Below are 23,976 nucleotides of genomic sequence, written 5' to 3' on the forward strand. Positions count from 1 at the left end.
GCCCTTTATCTGCACTGGCTCAGCTCACATATATGGCAGGTTTTATAACAAGTAATATAGTCATGCTTCACAAAATTGTAGCATAGCATTATAATTATAATGGTCCTTTCCCAGAAGCAGTGCTATAATTAATGATCTGTCAGCATTTCTGTTACAGCTCCTATTGTCAAAGATTTTAAAACATAATAATTGAAAACATATTTTGCTGAAACATGGCAGAGGAGTCCTCAACCTTTAGGAAGTTTTGGGGGAGGTTTCTTAAGGTAACGAATCTTATGCAATCATACTATCTGTCCATCTGTCTTCCTGTCACTCTCTCCTAATAAATGTTGAACCCATTGGCCAACTTCAGCCAGATCTGACAAAGAAAAATGTCTCGGAGAACAAATTTCTTCTGGTATTGTGACAGTTGGCAGCTGAGTAGGGGTAGAAATACAATGTAGTGCCTTCTGGGAGAGAAAGTTAACTTCTGTGTTTAGCCTGCCGGCTAACCAGTCAGCACATCTAAGTCGGAATCAGTCCCAACACATGCTGCATCTTGCCAATAATTGGCAAGTATAATGAGAGCTGGGGATAGTTTGGGGAAGACAGGAATGTGTGGAAGGATGTGTTTGGGTAGAATAAAAACTGTCAGGCTTGCTAGGTGCTGGAGTGTGAAGCCAGCAGTGGAATGTGGAGGTATGCTAATATCCAAGAGAGATCATTAGGAAATCAAGCTCTCATTGCTCGTAGAACAAGCTGTCCTTAAAGAAACTCCCTTTAAATAGGATTAGACTAATCTTATTTGCTAAACCCTAACATGTTTTTCTTACCTAAGTCTGACACGGCTCCTACTGCACTCAGTGTTTCCAAGAGAGAAGTTCTTGAGACAGTGCTGCTTGTTTAGTTGCCGAGTGGTTTTCAAAGCATACCTATTCCTCAGATGCTGTTTTCACATCAGTCCTGGTCCTTGTCAGCTCAAAGGAATGAGCTGCTTAAAAGCAGCCTCAGATAATCTTAGGAGGCTGCAGGGTTAATATTGCTAGATTATTGAAGGAGTTAATGAGCTCTTTTGATTTAGATTGTGATTTGGGTTTGTTGCCCTTTCAGATGGCTTTCAAAAAGTGCTGAAGCCAAATTGGATATGTGGGAAGAGCTGCATATTCTCAGCATTCAGCAAAAAGTTCCCTTGAAAATACTGTGTATGTGGTATGTGGAATACCATATTGTGTCCCAGTATTGTCATTGAAATGATAATACTATTCAGGGAGGAAGCAAAACAAGGAGTTTTGAGCATGTGCTGCTACCGGACAGTTAGCACTGTATTGCTTCTCACTTATTTACTGTGTCAAACATAGTTTTATCTGCAAGTCCAGAAACATAAATCCCATTTATGAGGAACTGAAAAATCAACATAGTATTTCTTACTAGTTTCTAGCTATTATCGTTTCAGGGGTTTATCGTGCAGTGGAAAAAAGGTTATGCTTTTGATTTGTTGTGGGTTTTGTTGTTGTTGGTTTTGTTGGGTTTTTTTCTAGCATACACCGTCATATTGTTCAAAAAAGGCATTTGTTTTATTATGTACAGTGTTAAGACTAGACTTCAACAAAACAATACTCTGGCTGTTGTCTAACTCTGTATTTAATTGTCATTCAAGGCTTATTGGGTGTTGGTTTCCAGTGCTTTGGCAACAAAGAAAAGCTAAAATCCAGTCCTTTGCAACATCTTTTTGAGGTAAGTTCAACTAGGCATTTCAGAGGATGGTCCATTTAACTTGGTTGTCAGTTTTGTATAGAATGCTGTGCAGGGTCATGATGAGACTCATGTTGGATTTAAACAACCTTACTTGAAGGACCAGTGCTAGCCTGGGCCGTGGCAGGAGAGAGTTTCCACTTGGCTGTGGCAGCAGAGATAGGGTTCATTAGGCTGAAAAATACCTCCCATAAAGGACGTAATCATATGGGTACTTAGGTTGCATTGATTGCTGCTACTACCAGCTGCCTTGACTGCTATCAGCCATCTTAACTGGCCTAGGGGACCACTGAGTTCACTGAGGTGACTGCAGTGGAAATGGAGTCTCGCATCAGATGCTGTAGTATGTGGTTACCGAAGTTGCATGTATGGTGTAAAAATCCTCTTCTTGTTAGTGTTTTTAGAATACGTAATACTTAATTTCCGTTGCTCAGTACACACTTCACTGTCATTGGGCAAAAGGATCTTTGAAGCATTTTGTATCTAAGATGGAGCCTTAGCTGGAGGAGAGATTGTCATTTCGGAGTACTGTGCTGGCTCCGCAGAATGCTCTTCTTTCTTCCATCAGTGTGAAAGAGCCAGAAGGATTAGGAGGTGCAATTTCTGCTGACAAGCATTCAGGGAATGCCTTCCAGCTGTAGGGAGGAGTGTTTCGTTTCAGGAGGTTGCTCTTTTGGTTGCCCACCATGCCCACCAGCATATATTCTCAAATATTCCTAATTTCTAACTGTTCAGCTGCATTCCTGTTTTGTATAAAATACCAAGATGTTTCAAAGTGCTGGATCTTTTTCTGCTTTTGTGTGAAATTAATATTTCCTGTAGTTCATTGAAAGAAAGTTTCCACACTTCTCATATAAATAAATGTATAGGCAAATGCACCTTTTCAGACAGCTTTTCCCCTTTTATTTTGGTCAAGCCAGATGCAAACATGCCTTTTGAATTATTTTTGCTTTATAACAGCAAAGATTTGAGGCAGGGGGGTGTTAGAATGTACGAAGCTACTGAGCAAGGGTTAAATTTCCCCTTTAAATTTCTTTCTTGTGGCAGAACTAAGTGAATGTTAATCTTTGAGGCTTGTCAGCAGAACTGCCTCTAAATCTCTAAAAGTCTTGGGGCATAAAAGGAAGGGGAAAAGTTCAAGAGTTTTGCTGGGGAAGCTTTTCCTTTTCTTTCTTTTTTTTCTGTAATAGGCAGAAACCACTCAAGCCAAGGTATTGTTGGCAAGCTCCTTGTCTGAACGTTGCAGGAGTGAAGTTTTTAGGATTATTTAGTTTTTATCAAGATTGTAAGGATTTGGGGATCAAAACTCTTACAAAGACTTAAGTTAAACAGCAGTGAGCCATTTGGGTCAAAATACATGGTGTAACCACTAGTTAATTTAATTGCTTTTACACAGTACTTTTAAAACCACTTCCGTGGGTGTTCAAGATGCTACATATGGAAAGCAAGGAATTGTTGTCTGGTGAATATTTGGCCTTCAGATATAAAGAAGTGTGTTAATGAACAGCAGAACCCAATTTGCTGTACCGAGGCAAAGTTAGCTAATACAAGAGTTTGTAATGCTTTTAGCAAGCTGACAGTGCCTACGTGTGTGTCTGGCCAAATGTTGACGTTCATATGCTTGATTTGAGGCACTGAATGGCTGAATTTTATATAGAATCATAGAAAAGTTAGGGTTGGAAAGGACCTCAAGATCATCTAGTTCCCACCCCCCTGCCATAGGCAGGAACACCTCACACTAAACCATCCCGCACAAGGCTTCATCCAACCTGGCCTTGAACGCTGCCAGGGATGGAGCCCTCACAACCTCCCTGGGCAACCGATTCCAGTGTCTCACCACCCTAACAGGAAGGAATTTCCTCCTTATATCTAATCTAAACTTCCCCTGTTTAAGTTTTAACCCGTTACCCCTTGTCCTGTCACTACAGTCCCTGACGAAGAGACCCTCCGCAACATCCCTATAGGCCCCCTTCAGGTACTGGAAGGCTGCTATGAGGTCTCCACGCAGCCTTCTCTTCTCCAGGCTGAACAGCCCCAACTTCCTCAGCCTGTCTTCATACGGGAGGTGCTCCAGTCCCCTGATCATCCTCGTGGCCCTCCTCTGGACTTCTTCCAGCAGTTCCATGTCCTTTTTATGTTGAGGATACCAGAACTGCACACAATACTCCAGGTGAGGTCCACGAGAGCAGAGTAGAGTGGCAGGATCACCTCCTTCGACCTGCTGGTCACGCTCCTTTTGATGCAGCCCAGGATATTTGGATGTATCAATACACACTCTGTGTTCATGAGGTAATAGATAATTTTTAAAGCTGCTGGAAATAATTGTTGCTCATTGATTGAAGTGATTTTACTTCTGGCTGGTGTTGTATTTTTACCTGTTTTTTAAAAGTATTTTAATTAGTAAATTATTTTCTTGGGTTTTAAGTGGGGCTTAAAGTCTTGTCTCACATGGTATTATTGCACGTTGTTGAATTGTGTTGGTATGGAAATCATAATCTCACGATGTCTAATACATTACCGTTATTGTATCTGGCAAAATCTTAGAGCACATTCTCCTGGAAGGCATGCTGAGGCACATGAAAAACAACAAGGTGCTTGGTGACAGCCAGCATGGCTTCACTAAGGGCAAATCCTGCCTGACCAATTTGGTGGCCTTCTATGATGGGGCTACAGAACTGATGGACAAGGGTAAAGCAGTTGATGTCATCTACCTGGACTTGTGCAAAGCGTGTGACACTGTCCCACACGACATCCTTCTCTCTAAATTGGAGAGATACCAATTTGATGGATGGACCACTCAGTAGATAAAGAACTGGCTGGGCGGCCGCACACAAAGAGTTGTGGTCAATGGCTCGATGTCCGGCTGGAGACCGGTAACGAGTGGTGTCCCTCAGGGATCGGTGTTGGGACCGGTCTTGTTTAACATCTTCATCGCTGACATGGACAGTGGGATTGAGTGTGCCCTCAGCAAGTTTGCCGATGACACCAAGCTGTGTGGTTCGGTTGATATGCTGGAGGGAAGGGATGCCATCCAGAGGGACCTTGACACGCTTGTGAGGTGGGCTGATGCCAGCCTTATGGAGTTCAACCATGACAAGTGCAAGGTCCTACACCTGGGTCGGAGCAATCCCAGGCACAGCTGCAGACTGGGCAAAGAAGAGATTCAGAGCGGCCCTGCAGAGAAGGACTTGGGGGTGCTGGTCGATGAGAAAATGAACATGAGCCGGCTCCAGTGTGCGCTTGCAGCCCAGAAAGCCAACCGTATCCTGGGCTGCATCAAAAGGAGCGTGACCAGCAGGTTGAAGAGGTGATCCTGCCCCTCTACTCTGCTCTCGTGAGACCTCACCTGGAGTATTGTGTGCAGTTCTGGTGTCCTCAACATAAAAAGGACATGGAACTGCTGGAAGAAGTCCAGAGGAGGGCCACGAGGATGATCAGGGGACTGGAGCACCTCCCGTATGAAGACAGGCTGAGAAAGTTGGGGCTGTTCAGCCTGGAGAAGAGAAGGCTGCGTGGGGACCTCATAGCAGCCTTCCAGTACCTGAAGGGGGCCTATAGGGATGCTGGGGAGGGACTCTTTGTCAGGGACTGTAGTGACAGGACAAGGGGTAACGGGTTAAAACTTAAACAGGGGAAGTTTAGATTGGATATAAGGAGGAAATTCCTTCCTGTTAGGGTGGTGAGGCACTGGAATGGGTTGCCCAGGGAGGCTGTGAGTGCTCCATCCCTGGCAGCGTTCAAGGCCAGGTTGGATGAAGCCTTGTGCAGGATGGTTTAGTGTGAGGTGTCCCTGCCCATGGCAGGGGGGCTGGAACTAGATGATCTTGAGGTCCTTTCCAACCCTAACTGTTCTAAGTAGAGAAATTATACTAGCAGGGTATATGTGTATTTATGAGCATGTGTTAGTATGGGTATAGAGCAGCATAAGTAAGTGGCTTTTGGATCAGAGCTAGGTTTCTAGCTAGGACTTTGCTGCTTCAGCTGCCATCTCACTTTTAGGTAGTGCAGTTGTTATAAATATCAACTTTGTGGTCCTCTGAGGAAAAGCCTCTAATTTAAAAATCTGTGATGGTTTCCCTTTCATGCATAAATTAGTTCTTCTGTGTTCTGCTGCTGCAGTTGTTTCAAGGTTATGAAGAGGACAATAACAACAGCAATAAGGAATTTTTATGACATTATTCTTGTTTCATGACAAGCTGCACATTTTCCTATTGCAGTTTGGACTACTCATTTGTCCTTTAAATGGGACATGTATTGCTTTAAGATGTCTTTAAAATTTTGACATTACAAATGTCATCTTTAAATGTATTTGTATTGTTCTTGTAGAACTTTGCATATATTTACTGGAGGAGAGGATTATACTTCTTCAACATTTTCAGTTTCATTATATTTTAGGTGTATGTGCAGATTAACAAAGAAGCAGATGATGAAAATGTGAAAAAGCTGGCTAAGGATTTCTTTAGAAAACTGGAAGAACATGATGAGCAGACATTGTCACTTTGGAAACAATTTAGAGACTTGAGTATTGAGGAATACATCCGAATTTATAAGGTACAAATCATCCACTGCTTTTTCTGTGTTGTCGGTAAAATGGTCTTTTGTAATCTATTGTTCCATCAATCTGCTTGACAGTGCACAGCACCTTTTCATCCAAGAGGCTGACAAGCAGTGAACTGACTTGGGAACAGAGGTTGCCGTAATGTTGTCAATTCATTGCTTTTCCAGTAAACTTTACAGTGTTGTGGGAAAGATATTTCCCAGTATTCCAGGTTATGCCTCATTCTGCTTGGAAAAACCACAGTAGTTGATTTAACATCCAAACAGCCCATCACTTCAGTTGCTGACACCCTGGATACATTTTATTGAATGGAGTCCATGTAATTGTCCCTTAGACTAATACTCCCTTCTTAGAAGCCCTGAAGCTGGGAGTATGGTGCTGAGCAACAAAGTAAATCAGTATTAGATAAATGTTGTTCAGTTTTGCTTTATCTTTGAAGTCGGCAGCAACCCACTAACCCCAACTGTTTCCATGCAATAAATTTTATTAGGAGATAACTGTTTTCACATTTCTGACCTAATGTTATAATGCAGAGCTGTGTATGTTGCGTATTAAATCAAGTGTAAGAAATTATAGCAGCGGGAGTTTACAGTAGTAATCAGTGCATAAATTACCTGCAGGTTCAGTTGAGCTAATATACAGCCATCTGTTGCATACTGTAATCTCAAGAGTGAAGCCAGTGCCCACTGTTTTGTGGTTGATATTTGTGCCACTGCCCACAAAATTAATCTTACGAGAACTTGGGAAACAGGAGTGAGAACACCTTCTGTCACTGAATCCAGTTTCTTAGTATTAATACTATATAGTCTTACTCAAGAACCAACTGAATCTGTCTGAAAACAAGCACGTGTTTTTCTTTCCCACATTCTTGCTATGAAATTCTGGAATGGGTGCCCAGTTTTAATGGGCTTAGACACTTTTCCTAACTTGCAGCTCCAAAGAACTTGTGACTTGTTTTATACCACTTCCTTCTTTTAGTATTATTCTTTACTTAAAACTGCACTTTTCCATTTCCTTCCTCTTGATATATTTGTGGAAATTGATCATGTCTTCTTTCATCCTTGATTGTAAAGTTAAGAGAGAAGTGGCCAGCCCCTTCCTCAGTAATCCAGATTGCTTGGCTGTGCTTTAATTTCTTCCCTGAAGCATATAACTGGGTTTGTGCCAACTACTGTAAGTTAAGATCTCCTAAGTGAGAGCTCTTCTAATCCTAGTGGAAATCTGACCTGACAGGTTAAGGGGGTACTGGGCTGTGTATGCAGCTGCATCATGATGGTCACTCATCATTGATCACATAATGGCTGGCACAGCTGGATCTTTCCCAAATCTGTTCAAACTAGTAAGTATCAAGCTATTGGACTGACAGTTTTGTTGCCCTCAATTAAGCAACTTGTCTTTTGTACTACTATATTTCAGACAGTTTTGACAGTTAAGGTCATCCTATCTCTCCTAGGTGTACCCTCAGCCTTCCTAGTAATGGTGATGTCTGTGTGCTCAGCAATGCTTGTGAGCAGTTCCTGCTTTGTAAAATGTCTGTTAGTATCCTTTTAAAATAAGACTGGTTTCATGTCTAAGCAGCAACTCTGCAGTCCCGTGGTTTGCCTCCAGCACAGCAAGTTAGAGACCTAGCTCAGAATTTTTGCATTAATTGCTGTATCCAGTTTATGCCCAATTTCTCATGAACATTATATCCAACACCGTTTATTCAACTGAGGGAGATTAATTCTAATGCAGAAATGGATTAAATCAAAACCCAAACATCCTTTCCTTTTTGCCAGTGAAGCGACATTTCCTGGAATAAAATTGGTCTTTGCACTCTGTGTGACCTGTGACACAAACCTACATCTGACAGAATCTGAAGGAATTGTTAGCCTCGTTCTTAACAATGTCACCTTGCTTTGATATTCTTGGAACTTTGCAGCGTCTAGGAGTGCACTTTGATGAATATTCCGGAGAGTCATTTTACCAGGAGAAGTCCCAGGAAGTTCTAAAGATGTTGGAGGATAAAGGACTCCTTCAGAAAACAGTGTATGAACTCATTATTCCATTTATTGGTGTAGTTTACTTAACGTCTCAGTTGCATTTCAAATGAGATATTGACGAGTGAGGTTTGTACCTAATCTAAGGGGTAGAGTTTTCTTTAGATGGTTTTGGTAGCTGTTCTAGTGGAATACCAATAGGATTTATGCAGTTAGTGAAAAATTAAGTTTGAATTTTCTGTGGCTAGCACAGAAGCCTGCCCATGATAAAGCAGGTACAAAGACAACGTTCAGCTCCTAATGGCCTTTTAGGCTGTTAATCAGTTTGGTAGCTACATGTGCCATTTAACAAGCAGAGTTAGGCAAGATTCTTGCCTTGAAGGAGCTGCCTGGCTGAACTGGGACAGAAGCTGTGGGCAGGCTGCTCTCTGGCATCCACAGTGGTGACAGCAAACCCAGAGGAATGGGTTTCAGAAAGGCTTAAAGGAGATGGTCATTCAAAGAAAAGAATGAGACTGTCGGGGGTGGGGGGGCAGTGTTCCATGGCAGTAGGCTTTGTTTTGGTTGCCTTACCTGAACTTGCCTGCATATTGGATCTGTCTTGCAGTTACTTCTGTGTTTCCTCTCCACTTACAGAAAAGGAACAGGAGTTGTGGACCTTTCCGAAAAGAAAGACCTCTCATTGTTTTCCACCGTCATGCGTAGTGATGGGACATCTCTTTATATCACAAGGCAAGTAAGCCCATCTGTGTTCATTGCCATTTATTTTGCCAGTAAGCTTTTGTATGTGAGTACATTTGTGCTGATAGTACAGATTTTGAAGCTTTTTATTTCTGGGATGGAACACCTTTGATAATGAGTAATTGTAACTGGAACTAGAAATGTAACTGTGATGGGATAAAAATGGCTCAGGAAAGACAATGGCTTTTACATATTTTTCCTCCCCTCAAGCAGTCTGTTAGTAAATCTCCTCTTTCTCCATACTTTCTCCAGCTAGTGACATTGAAAACAAAGCTGGGATCTCTTAATCTAATAAATACCTGCCAAATAATGAAGATTTTAGAAAGATCTTTGCTTGAAATGTTTATTGACAGTGTGATGCAGCAGAAAATGGCTTGTTCAGCCGTGTCTTCATTGATTCAGTGGACCATCAGCAGTGTAACATCAATTTTAGCACTGTTTTCTTGCCTTCTCATCAGTATCAAAATTCCACTTGGGTATTTTAATATGGAAGCCTTAACAGTTTCTTTGTGCCATTAATGTAAATAAATCATATGTCTAGCCCTTGGGGTAAAGTGTGTACAGCTTTTCAGGGCAAGGGTATTACAGAGATGCTGCAGTCAATCTTGAACATTAGGGAGCTGCTGAATCCTGTAGCCTGACAGAGGCAGGGCTGCCACAGATCCATGTGCACAGGTTCAAACAGTAGTAAGGCTGAGCACCTGTTTCCAGTAGGCACACAAACTCATGCACATACATACACACAGCCAACCAAACAGGGCATCACAGACAAAACCACTCAGCACAGTTGGCCTCATTCTTTCCTCTCTGTCTGAGTAGGATGAAGGTCTATTAGTGTGAAGAAATGCACATGTATTTTTGTGTGAGCATATATACACACACCTATGTATGTGGTTACAGATTATCTATATGAGTAATACACATATGTATTGTATGTACAGACTATATGCACAACGTGTATCCCTCCAGTAGCTGAGCTTCAACACTCCAGCTGGCCTCTGGATTGCCAGGTCTCCTTAGTTGCTGGCACCCGGGCACGTGAGCCCCAAGGACCACATCCCCACTCTAGCTGCTGGTATAGGCACAGTGGATCTCTGTAGTAACTGAGCTTAGACACGCAGTCCGTCCAGCAGCTGGCCCTGGATCCTCACTCTTTGCTGCTGCCTCCTACATATAGACACATGTGAACAGGCAGGTCACAGTCAACCCCCAGACTCCCTGATGCCAGTAGTTAGACTCCTGCTCATCTTTGAAAGCACACACTTAACCTGGCTGCCAGGCGTAGCAGGCTATTTCAGCTTGATATTTATAGGAGCACATAGGGACAGGACATGGGGGAGTGGCTTTAAACTGAAAGAGGGGAGATTTAGATCAGATGAAAGGAAATTCCTTACTGTGAGGGTGATGAGGCACTGGCACAGGTTGCCCAGAGAAGCTGTGGCTGCCCCATCCCTGGCAGTGTACAAGGCCAGGTTGGATGGGGCTTTACACAACTTGGTCTAGTGGAAGGTGTCCCTGCCCATGGCAGGTGGGTTGGAACTGGATGAGCTTTAAAGTCCTTCCAACACAAACCGTTCTATTATTCTATGATATTTGCTGTCCATCACATGTGGGTATGTGTTCCCTCACTCCAGTTGTTGGTAGCAGAGACACTTTGATCTCTGACCTCTGCTCAGATTTCAGTTGCTATCACCTAATTTAACTTAGCTCCAGTCCTTTCAGTTGCTGGCACTACAGATGCATGGCCTATACGAGCTGTAGTTTGCAACTCCAGTTACTGATACTCAAATCTCCAAACACGCATGAACACAGAAGAGAGACCCCCTCGCCCAGAAAAAGTTTGAAATGGAGTTTAATGCAAAGACAGGACAGATTGTGCTGATACGGTGTAGGGCACAACCAGACGAGCATACTGATGAGCAGTTGGTTTACAAGCCACTTGTCCTTTTGATATCTTCTCCCTATCTTTTCCTATCTTTGGTTACTCCCTAAGCATCCCATAATAAGTCTTACGCAATTGCAAAATGCTTTTCCCTTGCATCCCATGTGTCCCATGTCCCTTAAGCAGTAATGTCTCCCAGTCAGAAGATGGTCTGGAGAGCTGTTCCTGGTGACCTCTGGGGCTGGTTTCAGGCTGGGACATGGGGCTAATGGCTCTCCTGTGACAGTCCTGGGAGGGGCTAGAGCAAGGTGGTTTTTCTCTGTACTACTTTGTGTGTGTGAAGATTAGCCAGAGAGTTTTCCAAGAGAAGGTTATTTCTCTCAAGTCCGAGTGGATTGATAGTCCCGGTAGACAGAGAGAGACCAGACTTAGCTCTGCACATAAATACCTTCTTCAGTAATTTTCATAGCTAGTGGTTTACAAAAAACCTCCACCATTTCAAACACATCATTAAGAAAGTATACATGTCCTTTTTTTGTGTGTAATCCATACAGGGATACCTTTAATCAGGCAGTCCTCTCCCCAGCATAAGAGTAGATTCTTTTCCCAAGGGGCAACTAATGAAGTATGTTTGAGTGAAAGTCCAAATAGTTTCTTGTTACCTCTTTCAGAGATCTGGCTGCTGCTATAGACCGAATGAATAAGCATAGCTGTGATACTATGATTTATGTGGTAAGTAATTCTAGATTGACCGAATGCTTTCGAACTTGACTCTCCAATAATCCAGGGGGGGCTCTTGCTTGCAATGTGACTTCAGCCCATGGTATTTTTGGCAGGGAAATAGATGCCCTCACTGGCCAGCAGCTGTGCCTCAGTGTGGCAGTGTTGCTTGGTTCTGTTTCAGTTCACAATGGATGCACAAAATGGTTGAAAAATCAGCTCTGGAGTTACTCTCTGTTATAAAAATTCATTGCAATTGCTGTTAAAGAAACTTTCACTCAATTGACACTCTAGATAAAGTGTTGTAATTAATATTTAACAAGTGAGGAAAAGCTGTTAGTGTTACAAAGGGTTGTAAAACATTAATTTAGAAAGTAATGATCTAAAATGAATCTAAATCTACAGTCCTAATATCTTATCTGAAATGTAAATTTTTATGGCTTTGAACAGTGCCTTGATTTCATTATGCAGAAATTGCACATAAAGTGCAGCTTAATCAATCTGGACAGAGAAGCAGTTGTAGATAGAGAATCTGGTTATATTTCTCAGTTATATATATATATATATATATATATATATATAATAAAATTATTTGCTTTTTAATAATTCCAACAGTTATCAGTAGTCATAGAATAGTTAGGGTTGGAAAGGACTTTAAGATCATCTAGTTCCAAACCCCCTGCCATGCGCAGGAACACCTCACCCTGTGAATTCACACACAATGTGATTGAATAGCAGGTTTATCTCCTCATTTGTGTGGAACTCTTTTTTGCTCTAGTATTACCAAGGACGTATCACACAATGCTTTTACATCTTGTTTATCCCAGATTTAGAAAAAAATTGTATTTTGAAAACCGTGTTCTTTTAGGTGAAGTCAGTGACTAACATGGAAAAAAATGCATGTTGTTTGTGGTGTGTTTGGTAATGCCCATGTATCTTCTGTGGTACAGCTTTTTCAAAGGCAATATAATGTGGCAAGTACCATGATTCAAGGGAGGAGGAGAGATCAGTAACCATAAAATTACATACGTGGTACAGCTTTTTCAAAGGCAATATAATGTGGCAAGTACCATGATTCAAGGGAGGAGGAGAGATCAGTAACCATAAAATTACATACATGGATAGTTTAACATGTGACTTTTAGTTAAGGTACATTCTTCCTTTTATTTACAGTCTTCAGGAAGTTTCCAGTAGCTTACCATTCCCACATGTGGTCATAGAACAGGGATATTTTGGGGGGCGAGTTGCTTGGGAAGTTTGTTGCCTCTCCTGACTGAAATGTTCACTGGCATCAGAGAGCAGTGTGGCTGTTTAAGTGCAGTCAATGCATTAGGAGTTAAGGAGACCATTTCCTGTGTAGTCCACATGGGTAGGTAGTTATTTGTATTGGTTATACCATGAGGTAGTAGGGACAAAGGTAGAAGGAACAGTTAGAAAGAAAGAAAATAGTTGGGTAGGTGTTCTGCACAAATGAAGATGTGGGCTGAATGGAGTGAGCCAGCGTGGAAGCAATAGTCTTGAGTTGGCTGGCTGCTTATAGTTGAGTGCCAGTAACTGTTTACTTCCTTGCCTGGGCCTCTTTGATCTGCTTCAACTCCAACCGAATATGCGGCAAAGTGGGACTGTGATGCAACCAATGTGTTACGTCTATGTCTCATTTCAGTTGGGAATGATAGATTAGCCTGTCTAGTCCTGTTTCTCTTCACCTTGCATAGGTTGCAGAGGTGTTTTTATGGCACTGTTAGTACTTTTATGACTTCTGGCTTTCTGAGGGCTGAGAATGTGGGTCATAAAATGAGAGGGCAATAACATAAACTGTCAGGAGAGTCTGTGGAACTGCCACCTGGCTGAGCTTTGCTGCTGTTCTGTGGCACTACTTTGTCCTGGGTTAGGACTTCATGGGTGTAAGTGAGAACACCAGTGATTTTAGTCTTTAATTATTAAATACAAATGCGTTTCAGAATCCTGATCTTGTTACAAGGAAATTAGATAGAGGCTCTTGAGTCTTACTTCATAAGATCATCTTATTTTCATCAGATCCACTTGTTTAAAAGAACATCAAACTGGTTTCTTAGTTGTAATGCTGTAAATCAGTGCATTCAGTAATTTATATTAAAATCTGACTTGTTTCATAAAAATGCAGTGATAAAGCAAAATCCTAAAACCATTTTAAAGTGGGTGACATGTATTATTAAAGAGGTACTAAGATTCCATTGAATGCTGCACTCCAAATACTTACGTATATGCAGAATTAAATATAATCCACACTGTCCGACTGCAGACTGCTCCCCTCAGTAATAGTTTTTGAAAAAGTAAATTACTTTTCTAACCGGATGCAAAATCCCGTTGCCATAGATTCCAGCTGTTGCACTTTCCAAGTCTGTCCTGTCTTCATAGGTCTTAATTCTGCTTGCAGTGACTTACTAGCACAGTTTCTGTAGTGTTATGTGCTTGTATGTTGAAAGCTAATCCTTATCAAATGTGAAGTGTTTTCTGATATGCACCTCTTCCATTCCTTAGACAGATAAAAGTCAAAGCAATCATTTTCAACACTTGTTCCAAATACTGAAGCTTATGGGTTATGACTGGGCAGAAAGGTATGTACTTATGAATCTTACTGGTATATGTTTTTTTCTGTTTAAGAACGGGCAATATGTACATTGGAATTTCAGAGTGCTTTTTTGTCCACCTAACACTGTGCTGTAGCACACATCAAGTAGGCAGTTTGAATGAAACTAAGCTCCAAGGTGTGCTGCTGTTGTGCAAATTATGAACCCTAGAGTACAAGCAGAAGTTTGGCCTGTAGGACCCAACTAAAGCAATATGGAGGGAAAAAAGCCATCAGAAAACAAACCCTCAGTATTGTGTACAATGTGACACCAGCCTTCTCATTCCATACCTCTGGTCTGCTTCAACTGTGAAGCTCTGGCTGCGAAAACCAGCCCTGTCCCTCATTTCACAGGTCTTTCTTAGCTGCTTGATGTGAAAAAGAGAATCTTTCAGAGATGTTACGGCATAGCTTCTGGGGTATTGTGTGATCATATATTAAATTATTACTTCTTAAGGTATGGTATTTTAGCAGCAGTTTGAATCTGAGTTTGAGTCAAGCTTCAGGCTTGAAGTATGTATTGCAGGGAAATGTATCCCCGCTGTTGCTTACTGTATTTACTGGCCTTGTTAGCAGTCTGAGCAAAGGTCAGACATGGATCTGCAGATTAAATCATATTGCTCTCTGATAGACTGCATGTTTTTGTGGTTAAATACAGGATTTTAGCTTTCAGGAATATTAGTCTGCCTCCTTTCTCAGTGCTTAAAGTTGCACTAAAATTACCCTGGGTTATGGATCCAGAGTAATGCTTGGGGTTACTGTGAGCAGGAGCAATGGAAGTTTTATTATTAGCAATGATTAATTACACTTTTAGCTTAATGTGCCCACAATAGAATTATTATGACTCCCTTTCTAATCTTATTAACAGATCTGTGTTGCCACAGTAATTTGATCTGTCTACATCCTGCCTCTCCTCAGTTTATTGCAGTTTATTGCATGGAGTCCTCTGTACTAAAGCTAGCAGCAAAAGGGGTTCCCGAGCGCACAAAAATGACCAGGTTATCATAATTCTGATCATAATTTTCCCCTTATGTAATAAGTATGGAGCTTTGGTTGCTGAAATGCGAGTTGGTGATTCTATTACCAAGCTTCCCACGTCACAGCACTATTTATTCAGCTGTTACTGCTATTTCCTGGTAGAGAATCCAGCTCCGAACAAACACACTGCAAACATTTCTCTTGATTAAAATGTAATTTTAGGTCCTGCTGCTTTTCACCACAGGTGCCAGCATGTGTCTTTTGGTGTAGTGCAAGGGATGAAGACTCGGAGAGGAGAAGTAGTTTTCCTTGAAGATGTTTTAAATGAAGTTCGCTCGAGGATGTTACAAAACATGGCTTCTGCAAAAAGTTAGCTACTTCAGGTCTTACTAACTTCTTTTCTGTGTTGATCAAAACTGTGTCTTTTCTACCCTTCACTTTTTCCTGTCTCAGACTAATGGCAGTGATATGCTCTGTGCACTTTCTGTATCGCCCACGATATAAGCAGTTTTAAAATAATCCTTTGCTACTCTGTGAACTTCCCTAAATTACAGATTTGCAAAGTTTAATATCCAGTGGCATTATTCCATCACGCTTTTGCACAGTGAAGGAAGTACCTGCCTTTGGGGGACAACAGTTGCTGTTTTTCTGGAGGGACAAACTAGTCAGTAGTATGGTTGGGGCCGGAGTTCAGGGAGCAGTCAGATTTCATCCAAAGGATTTGTAGCTCTGACAGTTTTCTCTGGCCAGACTGACTGTAGCTTGTCTGCAGCTACTGCCTTGTCATCTTCCCAGCCTCAGGACTATTTCCGGAGTCCCCAGGAGGTCACTGCTCTGCAGTCCAACCTGCTGAAGGGGATGTTTGCCTGCACCTGGGGCTGTGGCTCTAGAGCCGCTTCCTCCTGACACAGTAAAGATTCAAGCAGTTCCCAGTGAAATGCTGCCCCCTCTTGTGCTTTCTGGAGTTAGTGAATGTGCTGAATGAACTGAACAGGTTAAGTAGTGTGCATCTTCGTTGTTCTGCCTCCTCTGCTTTTTTAATCCAGGTAATTTTGCTTGTAGAGTGGACAAGAGGAAGGCAGGCAGGCAGAATGATGCAAAGGTGACCACCCCATATGCAAACCAGTTTTACTGTAGAGAGAAATGGAGCTTAGAACTTCAGTTTAAAGTTTAGTAGCATAGCTGAGTGCAAAGCAAACTTTACTGACATAGCAGAGGTGCAGATGCACGTTCCATTGCACAACTAGTCGGCAGAAGAACAGCTAAAAGAAATGATGTGTTCAGGTGGCACTGTAACATTAACCAGGGCTTATCCTTTAGCTCCTAAATTCTACCTGTGCTTGTAGAAATTTTCCCCTTACATTTTAATTCCTGCCTTACTTCCCATTTCCTAAATTAGAAATGGTAAATCCTGAGGAAGGGCTGAGAGAATAGCCAGTCTGAGACTTGTCAGGGCTACGAACTGTCCCCACATATTTTTTCCCTCTACTCCTCTCTCATGAGACCATGCCTAAAGTCCTGTGTCCAACTCTGGGGCTGACAATTCAAGAGGGGTGTGCTGAAGTAAGTCCAGAGGAGGCCACAAAGATAATCAGAGGGCTGGAGCACCTCTCCTATGAAGACAGGCTGAGAGTTGAGCTTGTTCAGCCTGGAGAAGAGGAGGCTCTGAGGAGCTTTGCATCATATGAAGGGAGCTTATGAGAAAAATGGAGAAAGACTTTATTACCAGGGCCCCTCATGACAGGACAATGGACAATAGTTTCAAACTGAGATTTAGATTGGAAGCAAGAAGTTCTGCCCTGTGAGGGTGGTGAGGCCCTGGAGCAGGTTGCCCAGAGAAGCTATGGCTGCCCCATCCCTGGCAGTGTTCAAGGCCAGGTTGGATGGGGCTTTGAGCAACCTGGTCTAGTGGGAGGTGTCTCTGCCCATGGCAGGGGGTTGGAACCAGATGATCTCTAAGGTCTCTTCCAACATAAACCATTCTATGATTCAGTTCAGATTTTCTTGAGTATAAGCAGTTTAAATATCTGTAGTGGATGGTGTGAATACTCCCTAAATGACATCCAAATGTTCCATTAGCCATTTCTTTGACTGTTTATGCCTCCACATCAATTGGAGATATTTTCTATCAATTTTTAAACAAAATCTGAATTGCCCTGTCATTCTTTTCCTGATGTTAGAGATTGTCTGTCTCAATTGTGAAGAGGAATTCAGTGTAGCCTATCCTGTTGTAGTGAATCCTTCCAACATTAAAACATGCATTACACATACTAGGAGAAGTGGAAAAAAGCCTGTCTGAAACAGCTGTATCCCAACTTTTAAGAAGAATTTATATCCTGGAGTATTTGCTGTATGCGTCCTGACAATTTCTCAATTGCTAGTTCACAATTATGGAAAATCTGCTGTTTTACTGGCATCTCCAATCTGAGCACGGGAGCCATTATGTTGCTACAGACTTATGATTCCTTTTTCTCTGTTCCTCTTCAGCAACCAAAGAGATAGAAGACCCTATAGAGACAGCAGAGAAAGTTGGGCTTGCAGCACTAATAATTCAAGTGAGTCTGAGTTGCCTCCTGAGGTGTTTGCATCTTCTGTGAAAAGTTCAAAATGGAGATGGAGAGCCATATCCAGGTGATGTTAATGTATTCTCCCAGGACTTCCGGGGCCTTCTGTCATCTGATTATCAGTTTAGCTGGGACCGAGCTCTTCAAAGTCGTGGAGATACAGGTGTGTTCCTGCAGTACACCCATGCCAGACTCCATAGGTAAGAGCAGCATTTGTGTGCAGAAGTACAGTTTGACATACGTTTTAACCTTATTAACTTCTTTGTCAATTGGTAGTGTTAACTCCTTCCCTAAATATGATACATACTTACTCTGCAGCAGAGGTGTAAGTTTACAATAGGAATCACTGAGGCTTTCCAGAAGAGCAAACCAGTTAAAATGAAATTCCTACCTCATTTCCACAGGGTTGAGATAAGTGTCCATGTACTTCTTCAATTCTAGGAACAGCCTCTCTGTGTGCTTGCTGTCAGTGATGAAGAATGGTGGCCCTAGGATTAAGGAAACTGATTTAAAAACAAAATGCCGTACTTGTAAGATATACCACATCACAGAACTGAGATGTTTTAGGCTGCCACTGTAGCTAGTTGGGGTTTTTTTGATCACTGTTGTTTCTCACTGTTGTAACCAAGTTGTTTTGACTCAGGTCAAACACCTGACATATTTCATTATTTCTAAAAAGAATTTCAGAAGAGTCCAGTTTGAACAGTTGTATTGATTACAGTGATCTGTCAGAGCATTTCTAGTGCAGACATTGATATGGGTTTTCCTAAAAGCATGTGTGGTACCTTACTGTGTCAGGCCAAAGGCCTGTACCAGCCTGGTATTCTGTCTGAGGCAGTGGTAACAGAAGACAGTATTCAGGGAGAACATGCAAACCTGATCGGTCTCTATAGTCCATTCCTCTTCTACTCCCTTATTGTCTAGGTATTGATGGTGCTGATATCCTTACTGGGGTATTGGTGGCCTCCCTAGTCTTTTCAGCATCAGCTTCTGGACCATGCGGATCTCTAATCCTGTTGATCCTGAATGGCTAGCACAAATTTTGTTATCTTGGGTTGAAGTCAGCCAGTCTGTCTCAGTGTTCTATTCAGCTTGAGCAGAAGATGCCTACCCTTTTTCCTTTAAAAATACAAATTACTGTTTTTCTTGTCCAGCTTTGCTAACAAGAGCTTTTCATCCAATATATGGTTTTTTGTTTTTACGTTTTAGTTTAGAACAGATGCATGGGGATAAGCAGCTAACTGATGTTAACGTGGCGTGCTTGCAAGAGCCAGATGCCATCTCTGTTCTTCAGCATCTTCTCAGGTTTGTCTGGTTTTCTTTCCAAATACCAGGGACAAAATACCATTGTCCCTGAGACAGTGCAGAGGTACCCCTGATTTTTGTCTCTCACATCTGTAGCACAATGCTGTAAAGGCAGGGATCTTCCCTGTTTGAACAGTGCCCGCCTGGGACGTGCTGACCAAGATGAGCTGCTGAACGCACAGGCAAGAGATGTTGTAGCTTACTGACCAAGGGAATGATGAGTGCTCCCTCCCTCCTGTCATAGCTGTTATATGACCACTGAGCCCTCACTGTCAGAGCTCACTCCCAGTTTTCCTGCAGCTTGCCTTTAAAGGAGGAAGAGGCTGAGGAAGGGAAGTTCAGCTTGGGTGTGCTGGCAGGAATATAGAATCATAGAATGGTTTCTGTTGGAAAGGACCTTGATATCATCTAGTTCCAACCTCCCTGCCATGGGCAGGGACGCCTCACACTAAAGTGTGTTGCCCCAGGCTCTGTCCAAGCTGGCCTTGAACACCAGTGATGCTCCACTTCTTTGGGCAACCTGTTACAGCGCCTCCCCACTCTCACGGTAAAGAACTTCCTTATGACTTGGTAGCAGTCTCCAGCCGGACACTGACCCACTGACCACAACTCTTTGTGTGCGGCCATCCAGCTAATTCTTTATCCACCAGGTGGTCCATCTATAAAATTGATGTCTCTCCAATTTAGAGACAAGGATGTCATGTGGGACAGTGTCAAACGCTTTGCAAAAGTCCAGGTAGATGACATGAACTGCTTTACCCCTGTCCATCAATTCTGTAGCCCCATCATAGAAGGCCACCAGATTGGTCAGGCAGGATTTGCCCTTAGTGAAGCCATGCTGGCTGTCACCAAGCACCTTGTTGTTTTTCATGTGCCTTAGCATGCCTTCCAGGAGAATGTGCTCCAAGATTTTGCCAGGCACAGAGGTGAGACTGACTGGTCTGTAATTCCCAGGGTCATCCATTTTCCCCTTCTTGAAGATGGGGGTTATATTTCCCTTTTTCCAGTCATTGGGAACTTCGCCTGACTGCCATGATTTTTCACGTTATGGACAGTGGCTTAGCAACTTCATTCGCCAGCTCCTTCAGGATGGATTTCATCAGGTCCCATGTACTTGTGCATGTTCAGGTTCTTAAGATGATCTAAAACCTGATCTTCTCCTACAGTGGGTGTAAGGTCTTCATTCTCACAGGATGGGCCTGAAAGCTGAGAAAAGAAGTCCACTCCTGACTTTTTAATTGGAAATCTGTTCAGCCCCAAAAGTGTTGGTAGCTTTTTGCAGGCTGGGAAAAAGAGGATATGTACAAGTGGACAGCGGAACACATGAAGAAAACAAAATGGATCTCCATGACTCTGCCTGCATAATCCAGTTTAATATCATCTTACAAAAGCTGATCTTATTCCAGGACTATGTAAACCCACTTTGGTTTTGTATTTTCTAATGCTGCAAGCTAAAGAGAATCCTTTAGCTTGTTAAAATTCTAATCTGCATTTAGTAAAAGCAACATCCTCTAAGGGATGGTTTTGACTGCCTTGTTTATTTAATAGGTATTTTTTTGCTCCTAGGAACTTAGTGTTGAAATGTAAAACCAGACACAGTGTTCCGGCAGCAAATACAATTCTTGTGTTTAATTTGCTCTAGCCTGCCTTGTTTTGAGCTCTGCCATCTACAGTGCTTGCATGATGAGAAGCAGAAGTGATCTCCTTCAATAAGTGAATGAGGAAGAAATAATCAATTCTGGACTAATTACATGGCTTAGGTCTGGTCGGGAAGATTGTTCATGTCAACTCTGCAGTTGTATTTGTTCTTACTTAAGCTGTCTGATGAGCCTTTTATCTGAGTACGCTTTCCAATCCCTTTAACACCAGACAACCCTCTTCCTTCTTCACAGGTATGATGAGGTTCTGTATCAATCTTCCCAGGATCTGCAACCCAAGCACATCGTCAGCTACCTCCTCACACTTAGGTAAGGTGATTGCTGATAGTGGGCATCTATCTCTGGTAAGGACAGGTGTTCCTGAGCTGGCTCTGCAACCCTCACATCTGCACTGCTTTGAAGAGCAAAAGCAGTGGGAAGATGTAAATTTGTGGGACAGTTTCTCTGGAACAGGTAAGGTATGAAGTAGGATAGCAAATAATGTAACAGAGATTGAGGCTGGAAGCAGGAACAAAGGAGGCAGAAACTAAATGCTTTCAACAAGAAAGGATCACATTGCTGTAACTCAGTGTCTGAACCCAAAATCACAATGGACTAATCCTGTCTTAAAGAGCAGATTAGAGTGATAATAATGCTCTCAAAGCTCAACATTTCAGCTAGGAAATCCTGTCCAAACCCTTTTAACCACTGATCTCAGCCTATGTGTTGAGAGGGACAAAGCATGCTACTGTAAGTTACACGGCATATAACTTACCTCCATAGGGACCTGTCCCTTTTAACAGCACTGTGAAACACTGGAGAAGACCTGGAACAAGTGGGGGGCATGTGTATGGGGAAAGCCTTAATGAATTAAGGAAAATTGCATAAGGAATCTCACACCTTGGGAGTGACAGGGCATGCTTTTGAGGATCTTTCCAGACCAGTTTGGGTTTTTGTGTAGGTGTGGTTGGTTGGTTTGTTTTTGGTTTGGTTTGGGTTTTTTTTTTTGGCGGGTGAAGGTGTCAGGGGTGGAACATTTTGGGGTTCTTTTACAAGCGTGAAGGTGTTGATGGCATGCCCTGATAATATGCAGACTACAGAAAACCATGCCCTCCTTCAGCCAGGTGGAGATAAGGCTCTGGCCTGCTGCAGTTGTGGCTCTTCCAGTTCTGCTGCTTTTTGTAGCCCGTAGCAGTCCTCTTGTCAAGAGACTTGCTTGTTCTCAGCATTCTCCTTGTGTTTTCCATTTCAGCCATCTTGCAGCTGTGGCACATAAAACCCTTCCTGTGAAAGGCAGCGCCCCTAAAGTAGCACAGGTATGGCACAGCACGGGGCTCTTATGTGGCTGGGGTCTGAGTAGGGTGTCCTTTCCAAGATGAATGCTCCCTTGGGCTTTGCCAGCCTAGCTGTGTAACCACACTGGGGTGAATACACACCTGCAGGCTAATCATCCAGCAGGCAGGCTCTCCTTTGGGAAGGCAGGGACTGCTGTCACTGGTGGGTCTGCTCTGCCTGATCTTCCCAAAACACAAATCTCCGTAAGGACAACTGCTCCAAACCCAGTCAGAAGTAAACATTCAAAGCAAGTTAACTCGCTGGTGAATTTCTGATGGTTTCCTTTAGTGGTTATGTGGGAAGACAAGAGAATGAGGAGATAACTGACTCAGTCTCCCCCCTCTTGCCACCTACATATCCCAAGTATTGGAGTTCCAGCTCAAGCAGAGGCTGACAGCTGTTACTTTGCAGTTCCAACTATATAAAAATTATTTTCTACTCATCCCCCAGGCAATGTTTGACCCCCTAACAGCTCAGTAAATGATATACTAATTACACTGCCTCTTTAATCTATTTCAAAAGCAAGTATGATCTATCTGATTTTGGTAGGAAATCACATTTAAGTGTTGAGCTGTGTTGTGGGGGGAAAAGCTTCAGTTTTTCAGTTCAGTGGAACTGATGGAGCTGTGCTCTGTATTTGAGCTCAGATGCTGTAGGTATTCCTGCCTTTGAAGACAGACTAAGCCAGTCCAAGCGACAAGGAAAATTTGAGTTCTTTAACCTGCAAAAAAACTGTAAACACCTTACAGTGTGACAGCTTTCAAGAACTCTTTTTCTGAAGCAGGGTTGATGGAGCCTTTCCCCACCAGCCAGCTGTGTAACAGCTAAGACAGACAGTGATAAGGAAGAGTGAAATTGTCAAAGCAGCTCACAGTTGCTTGACAGCCTCTAACCCAGGCACGGTGAGGGGAGGTTTTCCAGCAGCATCTGCAGGCTGTAACAGCTGCTGGGGCAAGAAAGATTTCCCCTCTCTAGTCATGGCTAGCTCTTCTGCGGGCAGGTCCTCTGGTTACCTTGCCCTGAGGGTAACAGGGCTGGGCAGAATGCTGCTTTTCAAGCTTCACTTCAGAAGCAGCCCCTGGCAGAAGTGTCCTTTTGTTGACCCTGCAATGGGCTATCAACAACAGGTTGTTATGTTTGGGTATGAACAGGTATGAATTCTGCCAGTATTGGTGTGTCACTCAGATCATGTGTAGGTCCAACTCCCAGTGCTCTGCCTGGGTACAGAAGGATGCACACAGTGTTCTCACCTCTGACAGGCTGCTCCTAACTACTGTCCTGAGAAGCACATTCCGTTCTGTGCAGTACTGTAAGCTGATGGCTCTTCTTGTTTTCCAGGCAAGGTGCTGTCTTTTTCAAGCTGCTCGCTCAGTTCTAGCCAATGGGATGAAACTTCTTGGCATCACACCTGTAACTCAAATGTAATGAGGCTGTATGCCATGTAAAGTCCTGTCTCTCAGTAAAAGGGTTTTTTAAGATAATACTCTCCTGTGTGTCCCTGCTAATGCAGTCTGGAACCTCTCTCCCTGTTCTTGAAGGTTTATATGCTCCATCACACTGACTGCCACGTAGGGGAGCCCAGGAGAGCACAGTCACCTTCTCCTGGGCACTTGGTAGGAGTAGTATACTTAAGACATTTGTCTACGTGGTATTTCCCATAAAAGAGAACTGCTCTCTATTTGCCATGCAAATATAACAGCCTTTTGGTGGAGGAAGTGCTGTTAAGTGTGCTGCCCTAAGTGATCAAAGTTCTCCCCTTTTGAAGTTGCCATTGTGTACTTAGGCCTAGTAGTACATCAGCTGCAGGTGCTCTGTATACTGGAACAGAGTCAGATCAGGCCAGAGACTTACTCCGTGTGTGATGTACTGCATTCTCCATTCTGTAACTTTAGCCAAGCCCAACTGCCAGCTGTCACCTTCTGTTCCTCACCTCTCCCT

The 23,976-nt window shown here is 42.8% G+C and overlaps 1 protein-coding gene across 7 annotated transcripts in view; it reads left to right on the forward strand.

Annotated features, from left to right (window-relative positions):
• The window catches only part of RARS2 (arginyl-tRNA synthetase 2, mitochondrial), a 32,401-nt gene extending 8,880 nt beyond the window's left edge, over window positions 1-23,521 (forward strand). For all 7 annotated transcript variants that reach the window (XM_065681279.1, XM_065681280.1, XM_065681275.1 and 4 more), the window contains 13 exons: window positions 1,637-1,713; window positions 6,127-6,282; window positions 8,211-8,317; window positions 8,905-9,000; window positions 11,563-11,623; window positions 14,132-14,208; window positions 15,442-15,566; window positions 17,685-17,752; window positions 17,852-17,961; window positions 18,971-19,066; window positions 20,959-21,033; window positions 21,956-22,019; window positions 23,377-23,521. In XM_065681279.1, the coding sequence (XP_065537351.1) occupies window positions 1,637-1,713; window positions 6,127-6,282; window positions 8,211-8,317; window positions 8,905-9,000; window positions 11,563-11,623; window positions 14,132-14,208; window positions 15,442-15,566; window positions 17,685-17,752; window positions 17,852-17,961; window positions 18,971-19,066; window positions 20,959-21,033; window positions 21,956-22,019; window positions 23,377-23,463 (1,199 nt within the window). In that variant the 3' untranslated portion in view covers window positions 23,464-23,521. The remainder of the gene's footprint in view (window positions 1-1,636; window positions 1,714-6,126; window positions 6,283-8,210; window positions 8,318-8,904; window positions 9,001-11,562; window positions 11,624-14,131; window positions 14,209-15,441; window positions 15,567-17,684; window positions 17,753-17,851; window positions 17,962-18,970; window positions 19,067-20,958; window positions 21,034-21,955; window positions 22,020-23,376) is intronic.
• Window positions 23,522-23,976: the final 455 nt, after the last annotated feature.

This window comes from Lathamus discolor, chromosome 5, assembly GCF_037157495.1.
Source record: "Lathamus discolor isolate bLatDis1 chromosome 5, bLatDis1.hap1, whole genome shotgun sequence".
Taxonomy (NCBI): domain Eukaryota; kingdom Metazoa; phylum Chordata; class Aves; order Psittaciformes; family Psittacidae; genus Lathamus; species Lathamus discolor.